This window comes from Cavia porcellus, unplaced genomic scaffold (assembly GCF_034190915.1).
Source record: "Cavia porcellus strain 051 isolate PalLab524CR breed Dunkin Hartley unplaced genomic scaffold, mCavPor4.1 scaffold_17, whole genome shotgun sequence".
Lineage (NCBI taxonomy): Eukaryota > Metazoa > Chordata > Mammalia > Rodentia > Caviidae > Cavia > Cavia porcellus.
In genome coordinates this window covers 23,936,152-23,955,669 of record NW_026947500.1, presented here as the reverse complement: position 1 = coordinate 23,955,669, position 19,518 = coordinate 23,936,152, and the positions used below count along the sequence as shown (strand labels likewise).

The following is a 19,518-nucleotide window of genomic DNA, read 5'->3' as shown; positions in this document are numbered from 1 at the left end:
GAAAGGGTAAGGAAAAGGCTGCTTTGAGTGTTTTAATAAAGTCTGTTATTTATTTGCCCCTGTTAGGTCCTTTGAGGGGTTGGGGTGGGAGGCAGGTGACCCAAGAAGCAAATAAAGACAAATGCTTAACCTGCAGGACCCCAGGCCTAGTCTGCAGCCACCTTGATGGCCTCAGCTTTGGGCCTAGGATCTTAGTGTCTTAGGCTCAAGGGAGAGAAATGGAGAAGAGCCCCCAGGTCCCCTCCTCTTCCATCCTTGGGGGCCTGAGCTGGCCCAGCCAGAAGCCAGGGCTCATGAGGGGCCCACACGGATGTGAGGGTTCATGAGTGGGTCCAGATTGGGATCACTGTCAGCTGCGCCCCGGCCCAGGCGAGACATGAGGGCGAGGAGGGCCAGAAAACCCAGCAGCCCCAAGAGCAGCAGCAACCCTGCCCGCTGCAGCAGGGTCAGCGGCCGCTTCCGAGACCCAGCCCGGCTCCTAGGGGAATGAAGGGAAAGTCGGGTCAGGCTCCGAGGTCCTGACATGCAGGGGGGCCCTAGTTACCATCCTTGTGCCTGTTTCCTCATCTGTGCCACAGAGAGGATTCTTCCACCACACAGCCTTACTGTGCAGCTGGAAGCAGCTGGGATTGTGACTGTGCCCTGAAAACTGCAATGGTCAGATGTTGGGGACAAAAACAGGAAGAGGCTTCAAAGAGCCTGAGTCCAAAGCTCCTATGGGATGCAAGGACCCCAGAGGCAGGAGCGAGCAAGGCTTCTACCGCCTGGCAGAGGCTGCTGTGCACAGTCCCTGCACCAGCTTGGTGCAAGCCTCTTTGGCCATGAAATTGTCCTCCCAAGGGTCCTGCCTCGCACCTGACCCCACGTACCTGAGCAGCTGAGCCAGCCAACCCAGGGCAGGCCGGCGGCGGTACTTGTCGTCATCGTAATCCCCATGGAGGACAGGTGCCCGGTCGTCGTCCCGTGTGTCATACACCTTCCTGGGGGCTGCAGGGATGGAGCCAAGAGCATCAACAGGCTCAGGGAACCTGATCTGTGTGTGTCAGATGCACTGGCAGAGCATTTTGGAATTGTGGGGAGGTGATGGCTGTGCTGAGTGAGGAAGTCACTCCAAATGGGGTGATCCTTGAGCTCCTGCCCCAACCAACTGCAGACGACCCCATGTATCCTTCTGAAGCCCAGATAATTCCCCGGCTCACCATGAGTCGAGGGCTCAGAACTGCCCATGTGGATGACTGTGTGCTGCTCAGGGGGGCTGGGAGATGAGGGGGGCCGGGGAGCCTGGCTATAGAAGACTGTGGGAGCGGAAGTGCTTTCTGTCTTCTCCTGTGCAGGGGACCCAGTGGCTGTGGGCAGAGAATAGAGGTCAGCAGGGTGAGGAGTGAAGGGCCCAGGCAGCAGAGAGGCAAATGCTTACCATTAAAGCTGGACCAGTCAGAGAAGCTGGAAGAATTGAGGGGCTCAGGTTCTGGGCTCATCACCTCATCAATCTGGAGGAAGAAGTGTGGGTTACCAGCATGCCCAGCCACTTACCTGGCTGGTAAAGTGTAGAACAGACAGACACACTCTCACCAGAGAGGACTCTCACCAAAGGGAGGCCCAGTCCTGCCCGGGCCCAGTTGACGGTGACCAGCTTCTCTCTCAGTGCAGAGGCTACAGGGCCAGCCAGGTTGGTTGGAGGAAAGATGGGACCATTGCAGCTGGGGCACTGATAGCCAGCAGGCGCAGTGTTTCGGGGTAGCTGGGCAGCACGTTCATTGAGGCAGGCCCAATGGAAGAGATCTGAGGGCCCATGAAATAGGGAAGGAAAGGCATGAGGAGAAAGTCCCTTTAGAGCTCCTAGCCCAGCAATGAGCCCCAGTCTGCTAAAGGGATGAAAGTGCACATACACGGATGACCAGGGCTTCTCTATCGCCTCCAACCACAGGTATATTTCATCATTGTTCCATGATCTCAGGCTTCTTGGACACCACTATCTGACTAACTCAAAGCAGATGCCACTAAGTTGCCAGTGCACAAGGGAGTGGATGGGAAGAAAATGCCACCTACCCTTCCAGAGAGTTGTCTCTGGGACTACACTCATCACCATCCCTGTGCTAATGGCTAATAAGTAGGTTCTGCAGATGAGAACCTACACTTCAGTAGGTTGTGCAGAGATACATGCACAGTCACTGTATGCTGGGATATATCCACAGGTGCAAATGAACATGTACTGATAAGTACACAAACACAAGTGTCTTCCAGTATCTAGACAAGCTCTCAGACGTACATGTCTAAAACATTTGCTATGCTAAAGCACCCTAACCCATCCATGTGTTCTCCTACATATACCCGTGTTCACATTATACATATTTATGCAATAAACAGTCCTGTAAGGACACAGTGTGGACTGAATTCATGCAAGTATACACACATCCTCACACAGATGAAGAAATATATGGAGCTACCTGTTTTGTATCAGCTTCAAAAACTGAAGCTAAGGCTCATACACTGGACTCAGGCCACAGACATGACACACATGACTTCTGACTCCTCCCTAACTAATTTCAGTGTGGGAAACACTTCCTCTCTGTATCACCCTGCAGTCAGTAATAGACCCGGAATATCTGAAAGTGTCATGCTGACATGGCTAGCTGCTGCTCAGAGCCACAAGGGCTACAGCCATCCTCATAAGCTTGACTGGCTCGTGCTCAACTCTTCAAGACTGGCAAAGCAGCAAGTAGGATCCTTGTTTTTTAGGAAAGACAGGCCTATAGAAGGAAAATTACTTGCCCAACTTTATGTATCAGGGAAGTAACCGAACAGAACTAGGATATGCAGCACTGGCCTCCCTGGCTTGGGGAACTCTACTGTCCTACTGTTTGCAGAATCACCAGCTGAGCCAGTTAAAGAAGCTGCCCTGATCCCTTTAGGGTACCCATGCCTCACCATAGCAGACGAGGCGGGTCGTCTCCCGGCTGGCCAGGGGTGTGTTGCAAAGGCAGCAGTTGGGGTTGTAGTCACTATCTTGGAGCCACTGCAGGTAGGACTGTACGATGCACTGAAGTGGGAGAGAGAAGTCATAACTGGAGCTGGGACTCCATCTACCAGTCCAAGGGCCTCTTTTCTCTCAACACAGAGGAAACTCATCTTTTGATTTTTTTAATCCCAAAATTTATTGAACACTTACTGTGCGTCAGCCTCTGTTTTAGGGGCTGGAGATACAGCAGTGAGCGGAATAAACCAAGTCCTTGCCCTTGCGGAGCTAACACTAGCGCGAGGCCCCTCATGGATTTGGCATTGCCAGTATTGTCTGTTCACCAAGTACCCTGCTCAGCCACCGCCCTGAATGTCCCACCTTGGCGTGATTGGCTACCAGGCAGTGCTCGCAGACATTGACTCGGTGTTCGAAGCAAAACAGGTTGGTGACCTTCCTCTTGGGGCACTTGCAAAGTCCCATGACCGACCCTAGCGAAAGGGACGGAGTTGACAGGAAGCCAGGTTCTAGTGCACATCACTTCTCACCAGCCCAGTTCGTGTCCTTAATTCCAGACACTTCATATGCGCCCCAATCCCAAATTCTTACCCACTTCCCCATTTTCGGACGGACCACACACCCCAGATAAATCCCGCCTCTTAAGACCCCCGATTCCCCTGAATCCCACCCACTATTAGCAACTCCCAGATATCACCGACCCCACCTCTAGGGCCCCTCCTGAGTCCCACCCCTTCCTGGCCCCGCCTCCTTCCGTACAGATTCCTACTATCTGTGTTACTGATCGGCCACGGCGCGGATCCCGACCAGCGCAATCAGCAGCTCGAGGCGCAGGACAAGTATTGCGCTCACCGGCTGCCGCTCTGCCCACTTCAGCCCGAGTCGCCGCGATTATCCTCTGCTGCCACGTCTCTTCCGGGTGCGGCGCGCGCTGATGACACTAACGCGCCGCGGGCCACGCCCCCACAGTCGGGTAGAGAGCAGCGGATGCTGGGCGTACCAGCTTTCCCGCTTTGCGTCATTTCCGCTTCCATGCAGGTAGGGCGGGTAATTCGAACGCTTCCAGGGTGATCGACGGTCCTCACGGTTGGCGCGGAGGCGCGGCTGCGGTGGCGGAGGAGGATCTAGACAGAAACTAGATATGTCTGGGAGGCGAACGCAGTCCGGAGGGGCCGCTCAGCGCTCTGGTGAGCCGAGGGCGCGCGGAAGAGATGAGACGGAGCCGTTTGGGGAACGTGAGCCCTTCCCCTACCGAAAGAGTTCTTCTTTAAGGCATCCCTGAAGGGCTTGTTTGGGAACCTCTTCTTGCTGTCTCCAGGGTCTGTCTCTTGTAGGACCTAGTCTTTCTGAACCTCAACATTTTTCACTCTCCAGAGCCCACGGCCCTAAATCCTAAATCCCTGCGGAGGTCACAGCGAAAATCAGGCTCTGATCTCCCGAATGTCCTTCCTGAAATCTGTCAGGTGAGTCCCGAGTTTCTTAGTTACATCCCTAGAGACCCCTGAACTAATGTAGAGCTCATCGTGGGCACTCCTGCTTTTCAGGCACCTCCTGCAGCTCCAGTCAAAAAGCCCATTGTCTTGAAGAAGATCGTGGCTCATGCTGTAGAGGTGAGGAGTGAGAGAGGGGATTGATTATAGGTGAAAGTCAGGATTAGGGACTGGCTGTTTGATCTGTTGCTGTTGTCCCTATCACAGGTCCCAGCTGTTCACTCTCCTCGCAGGAGCCCTAGGGTGAGTTCATTTCTATTTGCTTGGTAGGGTGGGAATCTGGTCACTGGAGAGCTCGGGGAGCTTGGGGAGCTTATACTGGCTGTTTACTTCTACCCAGGGAACTGTGAGTGGGTGAAATTTGAGACAGGGTCTGGCAATGTAGCTCAAGCTGGCTTTGAACTCATTATGTATCCCAGGCTGGCCTCAAACTCGGTGATCCTCCTGCTTCAGCCTCCAATTGCAGGAATTATAGATATGTGCCACATTTCTGGCAAGGCCAGTCTTGATTACTCCTTATAAACTTAATTCATTTTTATCTCTTTATTTTTTTCTAAAATTTTTCATTCTCAGGTCCCTATATCCTGTATCCTGTATGTTTCTGTTACTTTCCTTTAAAAAGCTGAGTTGTATCCTAATCCCTGTTCTCTTTCTAAGCTATTTTGCCTTCAGTTTTTTGGTGCTTTTTAAGGTTCAGAGGATTGTACTAGAACCTCATTGAGCTACATCCTTAGCCTTTGTTTATTTTCAGACAGTGCCTTGCTAAGTTGCCCAAACTGATCTTGAATTTATGATACTCCTACCTCAGCCTCTAGAATGTAGGGATTACAGGCGTAAGCCAACACATCCAGTTCTCCTCAGTTCTTACGGTGGCTATGAGTTATATGTGTGGTGTTTTTACAGTTTTACAGTTTTAGTGGAACTTATCAAAGATTGCTCATTAATAGAAAATCTGATGATATAAGGAATGAGCATTGCTTCGGCTGGCCTCAACTCAAAACAGTTGTCTTGTGTCAGCATCCTGAGTGCTGGGATTAAAGGTGTGCACCAACATGGCTGGCCTAACTGCCTTTTAAAGCTCTGGGTCTTACAGATGTTGAGAAAGACAAGTGACTGCAACATTGCTGAGGGCCGCAGGATGCAGATGCTAAATGCCTTCCTAGTAACCCAGACCAGGTGGCTCAAGGGAAATTTCACAGAAGGGACATTTAAACCAGGTCTTTTAAAAGAAGTGGAGCTTCTGGGCAAAAGAAACTATGCTCCAGGAAAAGATGTAGGGGGTGCAAAGAGAAATCATGAGATTTGGGGAAGAACAGTTTTTTTGGTGTGTGCACAGTAGACCTAATCAAGGGCAGCAGCTTGCAAGGCCAGAGCAGACCCTGATGAGGCATGAAAACCACACTCACAGGCCCAGCTCCATTGTCTCATCTGTGGGCAGCTTTTGGAAATGTTCCATTCTGTTTGTTGCTGTATGTGGTCCTGGAGATTAACCCCAAGGTGTGGTTTTTGCTAAGTAGATGCTCTGCCTCTGAGGTTTACCCAGCCTGTCTTTGGAAAGTTTTGACCAAGGTTGTGACTGAGTCAAGCTTGCATGGTATAAAAAGATCCCTAGGTGAAGTGGGGGAAAAGGGGCTGTGTGGAGAATGGCTGCCCTGAGACCAGGTAGGAGGATGCAAACCCCAGGAATCCTGAAGGGAGTTGGTGAGGACCTGATTAAGCTGTGTACCCTCTTTCCTCTGATTCTCAAAATGGCTGTCCTCTCACACAGGAGCGAGGCCTGGGCTCAGAGGGAACTTCCTCACAAAGACCTTCCCTGCCCAGTCTGGGGACTGAACTCAGGAGGCGCCGAACTGTATCTCTAGCCCTACCTACCTACCTACCTACCTATTTATTTATTTATTGGTACAGGGGGATTGAACTCACAACCTCACATTTGTCAGGCAGGTGCTTAAGCCACTGAGCTAAATCCCCAGCCCCTTATTTATTTTTGAGTCAGGGTCGTGCTAAGTTCCCTGAAATGGTCTCAAACTGTTGATCCTCCTGTTTCAGCCTTCCAAGTAGCCAGGACTATAGACACGCGCCACCATGCTTGGCTCCCTGAGCACTTTTACCCTGTTACTTTTTTTACACTTCTCTGAGTAATTCTCTTAGATTTTATCAACATCTGATAATGTTTTTGTTCCTATGTTTGATGTCTTTCCCTGAGTGAATCTGAACACTGGAAGCAGAGACTTCCAGATTCTTATTAATCCATCAGTTAATAGATTATTATTTTGTTTGTTTGAGACAGGGTCTCACTATGTAGTTCAAATTGGCCTTGAATTCACTATGTAGCCCAGGCTGGCCTTGAATTGACAGCAACCCTTTTACCTCAGCTAGGTTTACAGGCGTGCCCCTCCACACCTGGTTCTGGTAGATTCTTCAGAGTAGGATAAGGTTGCTAGGATCTGGGTGACTGCTTGGCTTTAGAAGAGGAGGAGGAAATAGTTGAGTGTTCCAGTTCTGTTATGCATCCCTTTTACTGGTCCAAGATGCATGTTCCCCAGAGCTTGTGGCTGTGTAATGTGTCTGCGTAAACCAGTTTACTGTCTTTCATTGGACCACAGTTGATTTGTTCTGCTTCCATCCTTGCCTTGGCCTCCAGAATGCTCAGTGCCAGGTTTCACATACATCAACCTGGGACTTCCAGAGCATTTGAATATGAAGCCAGGCAGAGGGAGACCCCTGCTGTCAGGACGCTCCCATTCTAGTTGGGTGACCGAGTCAACCAGTACAGAGACACTGTACAGAACCAGTGTCAGGTAGTAATGTTACTATACAGGAAACAGAAGGTCTGGGTGACCGAGTAACTGCCATAGGTGAGGTGAGGCTATCCTGAAACTGGTGGGCGGTGCAGCCTCCCTGAGGAAGCATCTGAGCCTAGAAGGGTTTTACAAGCAGCCAGCATAGGAAGCTGTGCATGTGTGTGTGTCAGGTTAAGCCTTTCCTGTCCCCAGCCGCACTGTCGCTCCCTTGGTCTCAGAGCAGAAGCTCTTATGTGGCCTCTAGAGCAACATATTTGCCCCCTTCCTCGTTACATTTCAAGCTTTGTCTTTGGTTCCTTCCCTCTTTTTTCAATTCAGTTACGATGATCTCTTTGTTGTTTGTCCTGATTGGTACACTGTGGCCTTAGGGCTTTTGCATCTTCTGTTGCTGCTACTTCGAACGCTGGCGTCCGTACAACCCGCTGCCTCCCAGCTTCCAGTTGTAGTTCATCTGTCACTTGCTCAGTGAGCCCAACCCAATATTTGATCCTTTTTTATTTCTGTAGCACTTAAGAGCTGTGTTACAATCTATGGTCTTATTGTAATCTGTTTTCCCCTCTAGAATGGAGCATCAGGGTGGCAGGGCTTTTCTCTTGTGTTCTTCTGACTCTTGCTCTCCAGCACAGTGCCAGGCACAGGACAGGTGCTGCTAGCTCCTTACTGCCTGAATGGGCTTTGCAGGAAGATGTTCAGTGGCTGTGTGACAAATGGACCATAGAGGTGAAGCTAGAAGCAGGCAGAGCAGATTATTGAGCTATAGACCGTAAATGGGGCTTTGTGTTAGGTGACTGGATTACAAGTACACTTGGACACAGGGACAGCACCAGCAGATATGGCTAGTCTTTTGGTGTCACATGAGTAGACTTCTCAGAAGCAGTGATGGATGGTTTTCTTTTAAAAGTGTTTATCCAGTTGGGCGCACCTGTAGCACCAGCTGCTTAGAATCTTGGGGTTTTTTTTTTTGTTTTTGTTACTGGGGATCAAACTTAATGACCTCATGCTTATCAGGCAAGCGCTTCAGCCACTGAGCTGAATCCCCATCCCCTATTAGCTGCTTAGGAGGCTGAAGTACAGGGATCACAGTTTGAAAGCCAGCCTGGGGAACTTAGCAAGACACTGTCTCCAGATAAAATTGGCTGGGGGTGGTGCCGCGCACCCAGAACCCCAGCACTTGAGAGGCTGAGACAGGAGGATCACCGTGAGTTCAAGGCCAGCTTGGGCTGCACAGCAAGACCTTGTCTCAAAGATAACAAAATAAAATAGGGCTGGGGACGTAGTTCAGTACAAGCCCTGGGTTCAATCCCTAGTACCACAAGAAAAGGTGTATGAGGGGTGCCAGTGAATGTAGCTCCTTGGTAGAGCGCTTGCCTAGCATGCATGAGTCCCGGTGTTTGATCCCAAGTATTGCAGTAAATATATAACAAAATTGTCCTGTGGAGTGTTTTTTTGTTTTTTGGCATCTCCTCAGGAGTCAGGGGTCTATCTGCGTAACAAGAAGGCATTTTTTCCATTGTCCCTTTGCAGATCACCTTTTTCTTGGGGAAAGAAAACAACCCTCCTCTCCAGAAGCCCACGAAGAGGGACCTCTTCAAGACACCTAGTGTCCCTGTGACCCCTACTACCACTCCTGTACTGGACCCCCCAGAGGTCGAGTCTTGCTCCAAAGAAGAGGAATTGGATATCAGAACCGTGGAAATGTCCAGGAAAGTCAGGCGCTCCTACAGCCGGCTGGACACCCTCCGCTGTGCCTCCACCTCCACTCCTGGCCTCCAGTCTTGCTTTGGCTTTGAGGAGCCCAAAGATTTGTCTGGTGTTTCACCTGTGGTGTGCTCAAAGTTGACGGAGGTCCCCAAGGTCCCTGTAAGGCCCTGCTCCCCAGACATGAATCTTCCGGGGATCTCTCCCCTATTTATGAAAGAAAAGCGGAGGAAGAAAAAGGCACCAGAGATCCTGGTGAGTGACAGAGGGGCTGCCTCTCTCGTTGTTGCGTTGGAGAGACGTGCAGGCCCAGGGCTCAGCTCTGGCTCGGTGCGGGGAAGGCAGCACCTGCAGGGTGCGGGTGACGGGCTCTAGGCAGTGTGTACCCCTTCCCCGCTCACCTGGCCCCATTTCTCTTCCCCAGAAGTCGCAGCTGGATGAGTGGGCCGCGGCCATGAATGCTGAGTTTGAAGCTGCTGAGCAGTTTGATCTCCTGGTTGAATGAGATGCAGTGAGCGTACGCCTGGCCTGACCTTCCCTCTCCCTGTACATAGCTTCCTCTTGATGAAGACACTTGGGGTCCCTCTCGCCGGCCTCTTTATCCCTGCAAGTGCTGCTGTAGAACATGGGGCCTGCCTGGCCCCTCACTCATCACCCTCTTCCGGTTTCCCCAAGGTGTCAGGGCAGAAGGCCACCTCTGCCCTGGTCAGGAACCTTGGCTGCTCTGAACCAGCCCACAGAAGCGGGCTCGTGAGATTGGCAGGCCCTGTCAGTGGCATGTTTCTCAGTCAGGAATCCCTCTGTGTCACAAGGCGCTGGGGTCCTGGTCAGCTCTGTTGACCATCTAGGAGAGGTGTCGCTGACTGGGGGGCAGTGCTGGCCTCAAGAAAGAGGCTAGGGAGCCCAGATGGTTTTTGTTTATATTGTTTCATGAACAGGGGATTGAGCCCAGGGTCTTCCTACTACCCTGGGTTTGAAGCCTTTATTATTTTTATTAAACTTTAAGACACTGTCTAAATTGCCCAGGCTGGGCTCAGATTTATAATCCTGCTGCGTGTGCCCCACACCCCACTGCAGTCTGAGTGTGGAGTGAGGAAGTCTGTTTTCTCTGGGTTCTGAGGATCTGCATTTCCTGTTCTGGAGCTATGTGTTACACACCTGTGTTCTGCCACTGAGTTGTTGGGAAATGCAGGTTCCTGAAACATTGTTTGGGACACATTTCCATACTGTCCTGTCTCTGGGATGGCCACCTACCCAGGGACAAAGAATGAACTTTATTGTCACCTATACCTCGTTTGTTTTTTGGGGACAAGGTCTTCTATGTAGCCCAGGCTGGCCTTGAAATAACAGCACTCCTCCTGCTCCAGCCTCCAAAGTGCTGGGATAACAGGTGTGCACCACCTCACCTGTAATCCCACTGGCCAGGCCTGTTTCTTAAAAAATGAACCATGTAGTCTTTGGCCTCAGAAGAATGAAAGGTCGGGGCTGGGGGTTTAGCTCAGCAGCATAAGCGCCTGCCTTGCAAGCAGGCAGTTGTGAGTTCTATCCCTGGTACCGATAAAAAGGAAAAAGACTAAAAAAAAAAAACTACATAAAAGAATGAAAGGTCCCAGTCCCGGAATTTCCTGCCCTGAGAAACCTGTAGGGGCTGATAGCAACCTTCCCTTTTACTTGCTACAGTGCTCTCCCTTGGGAACCTGCCCGAAGAGGTGCTGGGAATAGGGGTGGGAGTGGGGCGTTTCCCCTTCCTTTCCCTTTCCTGGGTGCTGATGGGAGGTGTGGTTTAAACACTGCACAGCTACCCACTACAACTGCCACCCAAGCCAGGCCAGGTTTGCAGAAGCAGAGGCTGAAGGCTGGAGGCAGAAGGCACTGGGGGCTGAGCACTTGCTCAGGTACTGGATGGGACTGGAGGGGCAAGGAACCCTCTGCAAGGCTCGGTACTCACTGAGCGGGCACCCTCACCTCAGTATGACCCACTTGGCCTTGACTGGGCCACGCTTGAAAAACTCTAGTTCCTGCTGGCTGGCGGGGTGGGAGTCTGGGGCAGTGTCTTAGTCCTGCAGAATCAGGAGGAGCCAGGTAACTGTGAGTTGATCTCATCATTAAGCCTTTTTCTGTTCCTTAGGAACTGACTGCAATGTAGGGAAAATGGGTTTCATTTCCAAATAAACATGATCAAAAGGTTTCTGCGTGTTCATACACTGTGCTTTTGGGGGGTCAGAGTAGAAACTGAAGGTGTAAAGCCCAGGAAGCCAAGCCTTTGGGCCTTGACACCAGGGCCGGCCCCCCACAGCTGCCAGCTGGGCCTTCCTCCAGGGGTGTCACGGTGAATCCCTGTCTCCCACCCTGGGTCTGTTTCTTTTCTAGACCCATCTGGGTAAGGACTGCCAGGAGGGGAGAAACGGGTGTGAGGGTGCTGCTAAGGGCTCTCCCTAGGTGCCCAGGGAGCTGCTGGGACCACCCCCACCTGAACCAGCCCTGCACCCCTTTCCTTTCAGGCTCCTTTGAAGGAGCCAGCGGCCCTCGCACAGTGGCCCAGGCTGAATAATGAACAGCAATGGGTCCTGCAGGAGCCCTTGGGGAGCTGGGCAGAGATGCAGATTCCCGGAACACCCCCAGCATGGTGCAAGGTAAGGTGCAGGGATGTTCATGGGGGCTGCATCAGCGTTCCATCCACCGCATCATCTACACTTCCCTGCCTGTGGGTCCCCAAAAGAAAGCGAGGTCCTTGTGTTATCTCCAGAGTCATCCAACTGCCTCCCTCCTTCCCTCATCTAAGGGGACAGGTCGCCTCTCCAAGGCCAGCCTCTGCTATGGCATCCACTGGGGGCTCGATCCTTTTTCTCCAACTCCTAAGGGTTGTGTTCGCTTTTTGGTGAGCAGTGCTGTCCGCAGTCTTGAAGCTGGGCATCTTGGCTCACCCTGTAATCCCGGCACTCTGGAAGGCCAAGGCAGGAGGGTCGCAATTTCAAGCCTAGCCTGGCCAACTTTGTGACTTAGCAAGTCTCACAATTGAAAGGGGAAAAAAGCGGGGGTTCACATTCACAAAATAAGTAAATTAGCATTTATTTTTGTTGTTACTTCTCTAAGGCTGAGCTTCTCAAAAGTGGTACCTCAGGTCACAAACTTAATTCTTTCCATGATTCTGATCTTGAAACTCTTAATGTTTAGGCTCTTTTTTTGGTGGGGAGGGGTATGTGGTTTACTAGAAATTAAACTCAGGACCTTGAACTTGCCAGTCTGGTTAGGTTCATTGTTGACTTCCTAGGGAAATTGGTTCAGTTCTTAGCCAGTTGTGGAAAGAATTAAGTTTGGGAACCGAGGTGCTCGGGTACTTTGTTTCTTATTTCTGGAGACAGGCTTTCTAAAATTCAGGCAGGTCTTGTACTGTAATGTAGCCCAGGCCGACCTCAGGCTTAATGCCATCGTCCTGCTTCAGCTTCTCAAGGGCTGGGATTACAGGTGTGTGCCACCTTGCCCCGACCACCACTGTTCTAAAATTGCTCCCTGCCTCTTGGCAGTTGATGCCCAGTGTTCTCACTGTATTTACTTCTTGGACAGAGATAACCAGTGACATAAAGATCAAGGCCTCAGGGCTCATCTCAGTCTCTTCCCCTGTCACCCTGGGCCCTGTCAGCCTTCATGGGAGACTCTGGCCCACGGTCAGTGTCCTCCCATAGCTGGGCCTGTTGGCTGCCCTCCTGCTGTGTGACAAGTTACCAAGTGCTCTGACAGCCCACCTTGGGTGGCTCAGAGGTTTTAGGTGGGTGACAGCCTGTTTAAATACTGGTTTTCAATTTTGGGGATACAACAATGTCCAAGATCAAATAACTTTATAATAGTATATCTCATGTAATAATTGAGATGAGCTTGTACTAAAAAATTTTACTGTTTAGGCCCCAGGGTATAGCTGAGCAGCACAGCGCCTGCCTGGGAAGCATGGGGTTGTGAGTTCAATCCCCAGTACCAAAAGAAAAAACTTTTTTTTTTTTAAAGTGAGACTTAAGTTTTGGCAGGCGCTGGGTGTGGTGGTGTCCTATATTTAACTGGACCCCTCTGTGTCGCATGCGCTGGACTCAGCCCACGCTGACACCCCCCACCCCCATGAGGCCTGCCTTTGTGCTCTCTGTGCTTCGCCATTCTCCTTTACTCCAGAGCTCTTTATTTCCTGGCTCTCGTCTACTCTAAATTATGGCCCAAACACCCTACAGACAAACAGGAAGACCCCCAGCAACATGGTCACCTGGGACCTGGACCTTCCTGGAGTCCTTGTCCCACTCATCCTGTGTCCCAGCAGGAAATCCCCATCCCATACTGCACCATCCTGCCTCTGCTTACATTTTCTCCCTTCTCCGACCAGAGCTTTGCACTCACCTGAAGTCAAGAAGCACCTGCTTGGTGCTGTCTTTGGAACTCTGAGATAGAGTTTGCAGCAAATTTCTTGCAGCTGGGCCTCCACTGCCTTTCACAACCCGGTACTGGGTGAGGATTGAATCCAGGGCCTCGCGCATGCCAGGCAAATGTTGTACAACTGAGGTTTTTTTGTTTGTTTGTTTGTTTTGGTGTTTTGAGGTTTTAGTGTTTTTGAGGTCTTGCTATGTCCTCTAGGCTGGCTTCAAACTCATGACGATCCTCTTGCCTCAGCTTCCCAAGTGCTGGGAATACAGGCGTGTGCCACCACACCCAACACTCCCAGCCCTTGTAAAGTACTTTTGAGACAGAGTCTTGCTAAGCCACCGAGGGTAGCCTCAAACCTGCAGTCCTGCCTCATCCTCCTGAGCAGTTGAGATGACAGGCGGATGCCCCCAGCAGATGGGCTGACCTCCAAGAACTCCCCTGCGCTGTGGTCCTCTGTGAACCTAGATGCCCCCAGTTCCCTGTAGCTTCCATTCATCTGTGGGTTCAAGCCCTGGCCCAAGGCTCATTCCTCAGACAGTGACATCAACAGTGTTACTGGGGGCAGTGTGTGCAGGACTGAGCTGCATCCTGTCCTGCTGTCCTGTTAATCTATCATCTTATCCCATTTCTTATGATTAGGCCTTTAGGGTGCTTCAGTTTTCTTTCTGGGGTAGATCAGCTCTTCTAATCACCGAGAGTTCCAGGCCTGCCTGGGTTCAATAGTGAGTTCAAGGCCAGCCTGAATTACATAGTAAGGACCTTATCTCCAAAAAAAGAATCTCACACTTGACTCTTGGCAGGGTACCTATGCTTGATCATCACCGTTAGAAACAAGAAGATGACTTTGGAACAAAACATAGTAAGAACCTGGTGTTGGCCTCTCAGCATAGAATCTCTCTCTTTGTACTGAGGATTAAACCTACATCCTCATCCATTTTCTCATTTTTTATGTTGAGACAGGGTCTCACTAGGTCACTAAATTGTCCAGGTTGGGCTCAGACTTGTGATCGTCCTGTTTCAGCCTCCCACAGTGCTGAGGTTACAGGTGTGCACCACCACAGCCAGCTTTTTGATACTCGAGAGTATCTGACAGGACTTTCATGAGCACCATCACAGTGGCACAGAAAGAGGCAGCAGGATGACAGAAGGGGTGGGCAGAGAGTCACCAGACCCTTTCACCTTTGCAGGGGAAACCTGGGGAGAAGCCATTCTGCTCCTCTGTCTGTGGACCCTCAGGCATCCCTTGCAGAGCTGGAACTGTCCTAACACTGCACAGTGGGCAGGATTTGAGTGGGGGACAGGAGGATGTCAGGAAGCGAGGCTCCCGGCGGGGGGCTGGGGGGGAGGAGATAGAGACTCACAGGTAGGCACTGGAAGGTTCAGTGCCTTAGAAAATGAGAGCCTCCATGTCAGAGGGTCGATGATTGCTCTGTTCTTCGGTGAACTCAGGTCGATTTCTACTGCCAAAGTGGAAGAGATTTTGTGCAAAACTTCCATAGAATTCATTAAATTCCGTCTTCTCCACACATCTTTATGTATACACACACCTCAAATTTGTAGACTCTGTTTATAGAACACTCTTCACCCGTAGCTGTGGTGAAATTCCCAGATAGAATATAGGACGCTCAGTGAAACACAGATTTCGAATAGTGAATAGTTGCATTGCAGAGGATACACTAAAAAAACATTTTTTTTCTTTTTTTTACATTACTAGAAATTGAACCCAGGACCTTCACTCCTAGCCACATCCAGCACCCCTCCCCCTTCACCTTTTTAGGATAGGGTCTCACAATGTTCACAAGGTCAGTTCAGGCTGACCTTGAACTCACTTTGTATCCCAGACTGGTGCCAATCTCCTGCCTTAGCCTCCTGAGTGCCGAGATTGAAGGTGTGAGCCACCACACCTGGCCTGGCAACTCTGTCTTTGAGAGAGCTGATTCCCAGGCCAAATGCTGCCCCTGTGAGATCAGGCCCGGCCTCGAATGGCAGGCAGGTGGGATGGCAGATGTGGTTGCCCACCAAGCCTGGGTCTTCCCTCAGGCTTCCAGGAGCCAAGAAGGAGCCCACCGTGGGTATTCCTTGAATCCAGTAGTGCAGCCTGTTGAGGTGCAGCAGCTTGAAGACACTCAGGTCTCCAGGGAGTCGAACACAGAGGTGACAGCACACCCTTGGGCTTCCCAAAGCAGGGGGCAGGGGGTGGAGAAGCTCTGCCTTGGTTCCCAACTGTGTGGCCCCTCTCACTGTGTCTCTGATTCCTAGGGGATCTGAGCCCAGCTCCTGGGCTCAAGGTCTGAAGGACAGGCAGAGGGTGGTTTCTCGGCTGGAGGGTCACCTGGACCACTCACGTATAACTTCTGCCTCCGCCTCCCTCCACAGACTTCGGGGATACCAAGGGCTAATCCCTGAAAAGCAGAAAGGTGTAGCCAGAAATAGGGGTGTACACACATAACTCTAATACTTTGGGAAGCTGAGGCAAGAGGATTGCAAGTTAAAGCCCAGCCTGAACAACTTAGTCACTTAGCATGATACTGTCGGAAAACAAAAACTAATAAAAAGGGCTGAGGGTGTAGCTCAATGCAGAAGCCCTGGGTCCAATCCCCAGTACTGCCAAAAAAAGATGGGAGGGGAGATGGTAGGAGTAGGAGGCTGAGGGAGGCCTGGGCCTTGGGCAAGCAGCCTCATGCCACTTCAGTTACCATGGCACCTTCTCTGCAAAGTCACCTCGCTCGGAGCAAAAGCCAGACCTACAGCCGGAAACAACCTTCACGTTCCTGTTCACACTCCTGAGCACACCGGAGCCCAGAGTCCCTGACCCGTAAGGCCTGTGTGTGAGCGTGAGTGTGTGTGCTCACGTGAGTGTGTATGAAGTGCAGAGGCAGAGCAGAGCGTGCTGCTTCCCTCAGGAATATTCACACCTGCACCAGGACCGAGGAGCCTGGGGCTCTGGCTGGGCGCCTCCTTCCCCCAGCCTCCAGATCTGCCAGTCCAGCCCTCACTGTCCAGCTGTCCGGGGACTTGGAGATCCAGGAGAGCCGGTTCCTGGGACAGCAGGACTGGGGCGTTCGGCGCGCCTCAGAGGAGATGAAGCATCTGCAGAACGTCTGTGTGAGGTGAGCCAGGTGGGGGCCTGTGGGGTCATCAGATGCCTCCTAGTTCTTAGCTCCTGACGTCTCCTCTGCCTTCCTATTCTGTCCCCTTCAGTGACCTCCTTGCCAGCAGGTCCCTCAGCATGCCAGCATCAGTGTCCTGCCCTGCAGATGTGGGGGTCACAGCCACAGCCATCGGTCTTCCCTTTCAATCTAGCATGTAGACCGCCTGACAGCCTAGCTCAGGGCCTGCCTGTCCAGCTGTCCAGCAGCTGCCCATCAGGGCTCCTTGCCTTTAGTTGTCCAAGGAGTGGAGAGGTGGTGGGATCTGTGGGGAGGGCTCTGAGACTTGGGTCTGCATGAACCTGTGGCCGTTTGCCACTCAGTGGCGGTGTTAGGGTCAGAGCCCCTCTTGGCAACCCAAGTCCTGGGAGGGGTCTCTTCCATTAGGACACGCGAGCGTCCTTCCCCAGGCCTGAGTACTGGCAGCTCGCACTCACGCAGCTCACCTGGAGCTCGGGCAGAATGGGTTCCAGGCTCCACCTTCTCCCCAGCCTGAACCACATAGAGTCCTGCTCACAGGACTCTGAGCCACACAGAGTGGCCAGCCCTCTGCCACCATCCTTGTCTGAGGCGACTTCAGTCTAAAGAGGAAAAGCAGGGTTAGTGGGTCTGGGCCCCTGCTCCGGGTCACAAGGGAGGACAGTTTCCTCCCAACAGTGCAGTCACACAGCTGGGCTCTTAACTGTAGTGCAGCCCCAGGGGGCTGTACCAGGCCAAGAGCTGAGGAGTGTGTGTGGGCATGCGTGTGTGGGACAAGCCCCCCGACTGAGGGGGTCTCCTTCAACCTTAGGCTTCGGGAGGCGCTGAGCACCACCCTAGCAGACAACCTGGCTCTGGGGGAGAAGCTGCGAAACCTGGTGAGGCCCCTGCCCCGGGCACCTGTTCGCCCCCCGCCCCCAGCCTTCCCAGCTCAGCTGCCTGCCCCTTGGTTCCAGCCTAGCTTCCTGTGTGAGAAGCTGAAGGAGGGAATGCAGGCCGCACAGGAGGAAGCACAGGACACCCAGGAGGAAACCTTGACTAAGCAGGTACTGGGGCAGCTGCAGCAGGAGAGGACAGATTACGAGGACTTTCTGCCCTGCACCTCAAGATCAAGCACCTGCACCTTTGTCTCAACCCCCCAGCTCCTAGAGGGCAGCGCCACTCTTCCTGCCTTCTGACCCTGCCCCAGTGCATGGAAATCAGTCAGCCCTGGCCAGGCCTCAGTTGGAGGCCTGACACCCCCTTGGGATGCCCCATCAGCTGCCTAACAATAAACTTTCTAGTGAACAGCAGTTCTGCTGCCCAGTGTCCTTTGGCCGTGGACTCCTGTGGGGGCCAGGCAGCCATCAGCTCTGAAGCAAGCACAGTCTCTGCGCCACACCAACTCCCCCACCTCCCTGATTCCCACCACCCTGATCTGCCCCTGCACTCTTAGCACTTGCCCTCAGACTTACTGAGAGCCATGCTCCTGTGAGACGCACCAAGTGGGACAGTCCCGGGGCTGCAGCCCTCTGCAAGGGAACCAGGACACCTGCTCTGACTCCAGAGTGCACAGCGATATCCAGGAGAGGTGGGAAGAGCTACTGCCCACCTAGTGGCCTCGGCTGAGTTCTCTCCTCTTTGTAGGTTGTGGGGTGTGAACCAGAGAGTTAACAGGAGCTCCCCAAGACCAATAGCCATACCGCTGAGCCCAAGAAGCACCAAGGTTCTGGCATTCAGGGCAGGAAGGTGGGAGGGCTGTGCCTATTGCTTTGTGGCCCATAGAATGTGTTCAGTTTGGGGGCTGGGGATTTAGCTCAGCGGCATAGGCGCCTGCCTTGCAAGCAGGCAGTCGTGAGTTCGATCCCTGGTACTGATAAAAACGAAAAAGACCAAAAAAAAAAAAAAGAATGTGTTCAGTTTGGGGAAGCCTCTCTGTATACCCCAGGACTCTAAGGTAAATGGGAATGAGAGACAGCTGAAGGTCACGTGTACAGAGGTGAGGCGTAAAGTTTTCTGAAAAGAAAACTTATGCAGCTAGACAGGAGGCTGCTTCAGGTTCCTGGTGTGTTGTGTTTTTCTTTTAACTACTTACTGAGACATCAGATGACAATGCCAGTTTAAAGGATTCAGAAAGTTGACATGTATGTAGACCCAGGAATAAAGAAACACTGAAAAAAAATTTTTCAATTAGATACAAAATCAGAATTGACTAAAACCAAAAGGGCTTGCCTTCCTTCCTTCCTTCTTTCCTTCCTTCTTTTCTTTCTTTCTTTCTTGATCTTTTTGAGACAGGATTTTCCTATGTAATTCAAGCTGGCCTTGAACTCACTGTGTAACCCAGGCTGGCCTTGAACTTGTGGCAATCTTCCTGCCTCAGCCTCCTGAGTGCTGGGATTATAGGTGTGTGCCACCACATCCCCCAAAGAGTATTTTTTGTTTTAATTTTTTTAAATTTCTTTTTTTCACTTTAACTCTTTTTTTTGTTTTTGTTTTTGTTTTTGTTTTTTGTTACAGGATCTCACTGTGCAGTTCAAGCTGCCCTTGAGCTCACTTTGTAACTCAGGCTGGTCTCAAACTCGAACTCAAAATGATAATCCTTTCTTAGCCTCCTGAATGCTGGAATTATAGGCATTTTATTTCTTTTTGAGACAGGATCTCACTACATAGAATTCAAGGTACCCTTGAACTCACTGTGATCCTTTTTCCTAAGCCTCCCAGGGTAGGATAACAGAGGTGTTCCACTACATTCTGCTTTTTTTTTCTTTTTTGGGAGTAGAAGGGACAGGGGATCAAACCAAAGTAAACACTCCACTGCTGAGCCATGCACCCAGCACTATAGGCCAATTTTTTGTAAGTTCCATAACTCTAAGGATGCTATTACTCACTGGGAAGAGATCATCTTCATCTAACCATTTTTCTGTAAATAATTTCTAATTTTACAAAGCCTCGACCCTAAGCAGTGATAAAAGGCCAACAAGCAGAATCTCATTAAACCTCTGGTGATACACAGGAAGGGTTTTGTGTCCATTGCACAGCACCAG

At 51.4% G+C, this 19,518-nt stretch overlaps 3 protein-coding genes across 4 annotated transcripts; 2 read left to right on the top strand and 1 right to left on the bottom strand.

Annotated features, from left to right (window-relative positions):
- Nucleotides 1–22: 22 nt before the first annotated feature.
- Nucleotides 23–3,886, bottom strand: Zfpl1 (zinc finger protein like 1). Its single transcript, XM_003468216.5, has 8 exons — nt 3,734–3,886; nt 3,338–3,447; nt 2,929–3,040; nt 1,589–1,782; nt 1,418–1,490; nt 1,200–1,346; nt 870–987; nt 23–478 (listed from the first exon to the last, which is right to left on the bottom strand). The coding sequence occupies exons 2-8, from the start codon at nt 3,437–3,439 to the stop codon at nt 292–294; spliced, it is 933 nt and encodes a 310-aa protein (XP_003468264.1). The 5' UTR covers nt 3,440–3,447; nt 3,734–3,886; the 3' UTR covers nt 23–291.
- An 83-nt stretch (nt 3,887–3,969) lies between these two features.
- LOC100724921 (sororin) lies at nt 3,970–11,154 on the top strand. 2 transcript variants are annotated; one of them, XM_003468215.4, is made up of 6 exons: nt 3,970–4,161; nt 4,349–4,437; nt 4,519–4,584; nt 4,672–4,707; nt 8,793–9,221; nt 9,391–11,154. In XM_003468215.4, the coding sequence occupies exons 1-6, from the start codon at nt 4,116–4,118 to the stop codon at nt 9,469–9,471; spliced, it is 747 nt and encodes a 248-aa protein (XP_003468263.1). In that variant the 5' UTR covers nt 3,970–4,115; the 3' UTR covers nt 9,472–11,154. The 2 variants fall into 2 exon arrangements, with proteins under 2 accessions (XP_003468263.1, XP_063083575.1); XM_063227505.1 differs by having other exon boundaries at nt 3,970–4,209.
- A 4,211-nt stretch (nt 11,155–15,365) lies between these two features.
- On the top strand, nt 15,366–17,777 carry LOC111756315 (uncharacterized). The gene is made up of 5 exons (XM_063229010.1): nt 15,366–15,521; nt 16,085–16,182; nt 16,271–16,477; nt 17,307–17,373; nt 17,452–17,777. The coding sequence occupies exons 1-5, from the start codon at nt 15,366–15,368 to the stop codon at nt 17,671–17,673; spliced, it is 750 nt and encodes a 249-aa protein (XP_063085080.1). The 3' UTR covers nt 17,674–17,777.
- Nucleotides 17,778–19,518: the final 1,741 nt, after the last annotated feature.